The 7,230-nt window shown below is 30.9% G+C and overlaps 1 protein-coding gene across 1 annotated transcript in view; it reads right to left on the reverse strand.

Moving 5' to 3' along the window:
* Positions 1-1,215: 1,215 nt before the first annotated feature.
* The window catches only part of LOC108744283 (importin-5), a 7,674-nt gene continuing 1,659 nt past the window's right edge, over positions 1,216-7,230 (reverse strand). Inside the window, exons 3-10 of the mRNA XM_018479980.2 lie at positions 6,415-7,102; positions 5,035-5,634; positions 4,744-4,919; positions 4,498-4,678; positions 3,372-3,817; positions 2,790-3,083; positions 2,328-2,652; positions 1,216-1,737 (exon numbers count right to left, since the gene is read on the reverse strand). Of these exons, the coding sequence (XP_018335482.1) occupies positions 1,517-1,737; positions 2,328-2,652; positions 2,790-3,083; positions 3,372-3,817; positions 4,498-4,678; positions 4,744-4,919; positions 5,035-5,634; positions 6,415-7,102 (2,931 nt within the window). The 3' untranslated portion in view covers positions 1,216-1,516. The remainder of the gene's footprint in view (positions 1,738-2,327; positions 2,653-2,789; positions 3,084-3,371; positions 3,818-4,497; positions 4,679-4,743; positions 4,920-5,034; positions 5,635-6,414; positions 7,103-7,230) is intronic.

The raw sequence follows: 7,230 nt of genomic DNA on the forward strand, positions 1-7,230 counted from the left end.
TGAATTATAATTTAGTGATGGATTTCCAAATGAGCTTTTTAAATTTTAAGAAGCTTTATTGTAAAATTGTAATACCTAACTTTTGTAGATTGTTATGTGTATAATTGGTAAAGCAGTAAATACCCGTGAATATTAATAAGTAATTTTTTGTTTTTAATATTCAAATGTCTTTAATCAGTATTACTGCTTATCATTATGATGATGCCGTTTGAGATTTTAACAGCATATTTATACCACTTATCTATTTCCAGTGGAAATAATAAGGCACATTCACGCTTCCTGCAACACAGTACTGTTACGTTAAAGGAGGACCGCTGTAAGCTATTAAATATGATAAGAAAATGTTAATGTGAAAATTCATTTTCAATTTTTAACCCACTATAAATTACCTCAGGTTATTTGGCACATTTAGAAATTAAACATTTAATAAAATGTTAAATGTACTTACTATAAGGCATAATGCACCATCGTATGGACATACCATCATAAATACCATGGACATACCGTAGATTACAGATATAATCCTGTTTGTAATTTTCTTGAATTTGCTTCTTCATTCTTGCACACGACAGTAGTCAGTAGTATATATTTTCATAATTTTTGATTATCCTTTTTATATATTTTTTAACGATTATCGTTATCTTGTGAATAGCTTACTGTGAAATAAATCCCAAAGTTTTACCACTTTTTTTAATGTAGCATATGCCCGAAAAATCGACAGCAAATGCCTAACGCATTTTCTTTCTGGATATTACGGTTTAACTGTTTTACTATTTTGAAATTTTACAAACACTATCACTTTGTCTCACAGAATTTGTGCAGTCACATATTTAGATACATTATAAAACTTTTTAAATGAAAGCGCTCTTTTTTTTACTAAAATTACTTTGTACTACTGTTTATACCATTTTGTGGAAATGTCCACTTTATTAATATTTTATGTTTACATTTAATTTAAGTTATTTTCAAATGATTAAGTCGTAAGAGCAGTTTAAGTGTATCACAAATATAAAATTAATTTTGTTGTATAATTGATACAATGTAATTATTTTTTGCAATTATTAAATAATTTAAATTACACAATTTCAATTTCTAAATGGTTTTGCATTAGAAAGTATAAATATGTGTATGTATATTGTATGTTGGAGAAACTAAGCATTCATCATCGATTTAAATAGTTTGTTATATTTATTTCATACAAATGTAAAACTTGACCTGTAGATAAAAATATTTATTATACAGAACAGCTATTCCAAAAGTTATCACATAAACGACATATTTGACAAAGTTATAACATGCATATAACTTTTAACGACTGGTGGAAGCGTCAATTAAAGAAAATTAAATACTTCATTTAACAATTACTTTTCAGTTTTCATTTTTTCTGCAGTTGGAATTATTTAAGTAGTTAAAATTAATTAATTTTCTTTTCCGCCATTGACATCTCTTAAAAGAATAGTATTAATTTTCTATAAATACAGGTAATAGTGCAAGAATTTCAACAGTAGCATAATCACTATGAAGGACGGGTGGAAGAATGAAGGGCTATATGAAGAACTTGTTGTAGTTCAGGTCGAAAATTCGAAATTATGTTCTGAAACATAACTTCGTTGGATTGTACCTGTCGGATGATATTTAACATTCGGAAACCTTGCGGACTTGAAGGTTCTATTACTTCACTGAAGAAAGCTTCTGCAAAAATCTGTAGTATACGTGGTATGTTTGCATTACCTGGTCCTGAAAATAATGATGATAACAATACAAGAATATATTTATTATAATATAAACCACAACACTGTTATACACAAACACATTTTAATTTTATTAATTTTAGTTCTGAATTAAAAATAAAAAAAAATCTGTAACATTCTCAAAAGTAGATCCTTCCTATTACAGAAATATATTTTGTATAAAATAGGAGATATCAAGAATTGTTATTAGTCATATCAATTCTCAGGGGTTTCTTGGTAATTTTACTTAATTTATGAAAATTATTTGTTTAATTGAGAATTTATACTTCTACTTTGTAATTTTTTTGAATTTGTTATTTTATTCTTGCGTCTGTTCTTCTACTTTCCATTTTCTGTTCTTTTGTTAAAAGCTATTTATTTTCTGTATAATTCTAACGTTAAAGAATAAGACAGTATTATTTAATTTTTCAAAAGACCTATAATTACACTGTCACAATTTAGAAATGAGGAATTTACGATTAATTAAAAGAAAGATAAAAAATAACTGACAAAATGAGAAAAAGGAAATTTTTTAGAAAAGTAGTAAGATGGGACTAGGATGAAAAAACAAAGAAGTCACATGTAATAAAAACTCACCTAAAACGATTTGGTTATTTTGCTCAACGAGGTCACACAGATATCCGTACACATGGGGTGCTTCATCAGCGTCTTCAACAACAGGCAGCCAATTTATCCAGATTGAAAGGATTTCGTCAACGTTAATTGCCGAGTTGTTATATTTCATTATTTTAGTTACAGCAGAAATAGCGTTTTCAGTTGGGTTTATGTTACGTGGTTCTCTTGAATCAGAACTGTTCACGACTTCTATAAGATGGGGCACGGCTTTGGCAAGCTCTTGTGCGAATCTGTTGCCACCAAACTGAGCTAGAACACCCCAACCATAAGCTGCTGCTTGTCGCACCTGTAGTATAATGACAAATTCATTTTGTTTGAATTACATTATACGCTTATACTTTGTATAACAAATTAATGTACCATTTTACTTTTCCTTTAGGACATTATGAATTTTATTATGACTACCTAAAAGCATTATTTTACCTCTGGAGATTTGTCTTTTGTGTACACTGCCAATGATTGTAGGAAAATATGTTGATATTTTTCACAAGCTGGTCCTGTGAATTCTATAATATCATCAAATACACAAATGCCCCATTGATGATCAGCCCAAGGCCTTGCAGGGTCCAATAAATTAGTGAAGTGAGCAACAATTTGATCGAAAAATGGTATGAACTGTTCCCGATACGTCAAAAATAACGAGTGAACTACATCGGCTATTTTACTCAAAATAAAAACATCTTCAGATTCTTCGTTTTCCAGTTTCTCTTCTACAATCTGTAATACAAGAATATATACAATACTTCTAAGAGGTAAAGATAAAATACAACTGATCTTAAAGCACAAAATAGCAAACAACATTTTCACATAAGCATATCTGAGGAAGTCAATGTTTAGTTTAATAAAATCTACGAAAGTCATTTAGCTGTGTGTTACACTGTAATTTAATATTTATAACAGGGAATGCAGTTAGAGAATTATAGTAACTGAATTACGTTTTTTTGTCTTTTTTTAAAATTACTCCTAAAAACACATCTTTTTACATAAAACATGTAAAAAACTTACCTCATCATAATCTTCGTCTAGATGTTTTGTTCTTCTATCTGAAGCACGTTCGTAGTGTTCTTGCATAAGTTTGTCGATAATCTTAAGTAATTCAGTCATTGCCACCTGATCCAAACAACCAGCGCCGAGAGTTTCTATGCAGCCAGATAACGAGGACAACAGCTGTAGCATGACTTCACTCTCGGGTTCAGTATCGATGGCTTTTAGCAATTCTGGACAAATGTACTGCCACATACCTTGTAAGAAAGCGGGCCCCTTGATTTTAGCGCACTCCAACAGGTAAGGCAGAGATTCGGATGCTGCGGCACGTACACCATCGTGAAAATAAAATTTTAACATCGGTACCATTAGTTTAACCACTTCTTCGGCATAATTTGAGAAGCCCTCTTTAAGCTCGCGTGCATAACACACTAACATTGAACAGGCTGCAGCTTTATCTTCCAAGCCTTCAATGAAAAAAATAAGAAGTAACTTGCAATCTTTTCCACTAAATTGAATTACATAAAAGTTACGTATTTTAATTTATATGAAATAACACATATTTACAATAAATAATGTTATTATTTATGTATTTAGTGCCATTGATAAAAAAATATAGAAAATCGTCAATTCATGAAGAATAATTTACTATAAATTGATATGTTCGAATTATGACTTCAGCAGCTTTAATTCGAAATTGAAAATAAATGCAACAGTAAAATTACTTTTAAATTCTAGAAGATTAACTATTTCAGAAGTCTATTCCATAGAGATTCTTTCTGGTTTCTAGTTTTATTCAACATAATGATAATTAGTTTATTTAGATAAACAATAATGGCTATTCAATTTTGTAATGTATAATTTTGAGACGTTTTAATCTACACTTTTTCAACAGAAACGTCTCAGAATTGTATATTGCAAAATTAAATGGTTTTTATCATTTATCCAAATAAACTGATATCATTTGATCATTGATGACAATTCACCATCTATTTCTTGACTAAAGTTATTATTAAATTGACAATTGTTACAAAAGTTCATTATTAATAAATTAAATAGAATAGAACAAATGCATTATTTTGTTTTTAAACATTGATTAAATAGTATATATTTTCCGTCATATAATACATAGTAAAATAATACACACCTGCTGTTCGAATGCCGAAGTTTTGCTGCTCTCCCAAAGATACAAACTGCCAGTCCAAATCACCTTCTACAGTTTGCAAATCGTCATTATCTAAAACGGCAACTTCAGGTCTCATTGATGCAGTTCTCAGAACTGGACCCATCACAACTGGCAGGTATTGTTCAAATCGTTTTCCCATCACCTGTAAAATTGTTTTTAAAAACTCAACATTACTAGAAGAGTAACAAAATTGAAATGATAAATAACCTTGCAAATTCGCGACCAGGCAGGTATCAAGTAGCTCGTTTGAGGATCGTCTTCAGGCAACTCTCCTGATTCACCATGTGTCGCCAAAAGCATGTCCATAACATCGCCAGCGTCGTTCAAGAATTTTTCCGGTCCAACTGCTAGACCGATTAAGGATACACATTCAATTGTTTTTCCTGGAACGGATTAATAAAAAAATGTTACCTAGACTGCAACTGTATATTTAGTTTAAAAAGATTTTTAGTTGATTTCAACATTTCAATCCTTTGAATAAATAATTAACTTGATTACCTCTTAGTAATTTCAGTTCTTCTTTATTAGCATTTTTAATAATGTACTTCAGACAGGGCATGAGACGATCGTAATAAGCGATAAATTCTTTTTCTGCAGTGTCGGCAACACTTGCAATAGTGGTGACCACCTGTTCAAGTACTAGTTTTGTTCCCTTTTCAACCAATTCTTTAAATTTTGCAGTTAAAATCGTTTCCAATTTGGCCATTAACGGATCCAAATATTGCGTTAAAATATGTTTTGGACAATCTTCGGAAAAGTTGACAAGCGCAGCACCGGCATGTGTTTGCACTCTCGGATTAGCATTGTCGTCTAAGAGCATCAAGAGGCCGGGAACGACGCTATCGTGAAACTTTTTTTCAAAAACGGGAGCAAAATCGGTTGACATCTGTCCAATTGCGTTACACGCAGCGTAACGCACTCTGGGGTGTGGATCTTGTAAATAGGATAGGACCCCTTGCATGAATCCTGCCACTCCGTTCATTATTTGGGGTAGCATCACTTCCATCTGCTTGTGACATCCTTCACCGACGGCACTTATTGCCATTAAAGCTGCGTGACGTTGTTTCCAGTTTTCGCTACTTAACATTTGTGGAAGTCCTTTAAAGATGAAGAAATTATTTATCTAAACTTAATTACGTTTTTTGGTATTGTTTTATTGGCTTAATTATTACGTTTATTTTTAATAGTCAACTAATAACAGGAAATTTTTTATAACGGGGCTATACTTATGCTGTAACCATTTTTATTTCTTACGTTTTCTTTTTACTTGTCTTTTTTATACATGCATATGGTAAATATTTAGTTTTTAAGTTAGAGTTCAACCACTTTTACTGATTTGTTTTCGTTGTTAAGTAACATTAGATTGAAATTTTATATTATGTTTGTCAAAATTACATTTGTTTTTTATTTGGTAGTTCCCTAACTTCTTCATATTTTCTAATATTTCTTTAAAATATGTATCAGGTACTTAGATTTAAATTGACCAGTACTGCCTGCAAGTGCTTTTGGCACTTCCTTGCAGTCATTTTTAAGTGGTTTTAATAATAAAATAATCGAGAAAAATGAAAGTTTTGTTCTCTACTAATGTGGTACATAATTCTTGTTAATCGTTAATAAATAATTAAAATTATAATTGATTGAATTAATAAATAATTTATTCAGGGGGTGTTTAATATTGAATTAGAAAAAAAGAATGCTAAACATTCTTAGCTTTTTAGCTGTACTGTTACTAAAACTGTTAATTGTTAATTCTTACTTTTTTCTGTATTTCACATTTCCAAACTAATCATGCATTAAATTTAATTTACACGTTGGTTATTAAAAGATAACTTCTTTCTAAGTCATGAAATTTTTTAAAATTAATATTAACGTCATTACCTTGGAGAACAAGGGGTAGAATTGTTTTCCCTCCTAGGCCACAAGCTAATCTGTCCAAAGCGGCTTCAGCAACAACATTATTACAGTCGTTATCTTCGTCCAGTAGTTCATCTGCCTGAGCCCAATTCTCTTCCTCGTCCAAATCCGCCATCATTTGCATGACGAGCGGTACCAACTGCGTTATGTATTTTGACGCTTGTTTTCTCACCATTGCAGGAGCTGTTTCCGCTAGTGTCACCATTACTTCCAAAGCTAATTGTCTCCAGTTATCTAGCGATTCTGAATTGCTAGTTATCTTCATACACAGTTCGTAAATTGGAACTACTTGGGGCCTTAAATATTTTGGAGTATTTTCGGCCAAATCAATTAGCTGTTTGAGTAAAGTATCATCTGACTGATCTTGAAAGCTTTCGTTTATTACTGATAGCATGAATGGTAAAAGATCAGCAAAATGTTTGAGAATTTGCATTTCTTTCTCATGGATCAGGATGAATGAACCTATAGCTTTCACCCCTTGAAAGCGTACTTCGTATGATTCTGTCTGCTGTATACTTTGCATTAACATCTGTTTTATCAAATCTAAATAATTTGGTTGTTGGTTTCCAAAAACTCCAGGCACAGAGGCAAACATTTGAAGGGCTGCTTCTTTAAGGACAACATTAGGTGCATTAACGCACTGAAAAAGAAACTAAAAAACGCAAAATTAAATTACATAGTCATGATTTTACTACTAAATAGTATTAAAAAAAATATTTTCTTAACTATACATAAATTTTATTGATTTGCACATTTTTATTATATAAATTTTTTTTATGA

Source organism: Agrilus planipennis, unplaced genomic scaffold, assembly GCF_000699045.2.
Source record: "Agrilus planipennis isolate EAB-ADULT unplaced genomic scaffold, Apla_2.0 scaffold13, whole genome shotgun sequence".
Classification (NCBI taxonomy): domain Eukaryota; kingdom Metazoa; phylum Arthropoda; class Insecta; order Coleoptera; family Buprestidae; genus Agrilus; species Agrilus planipennis.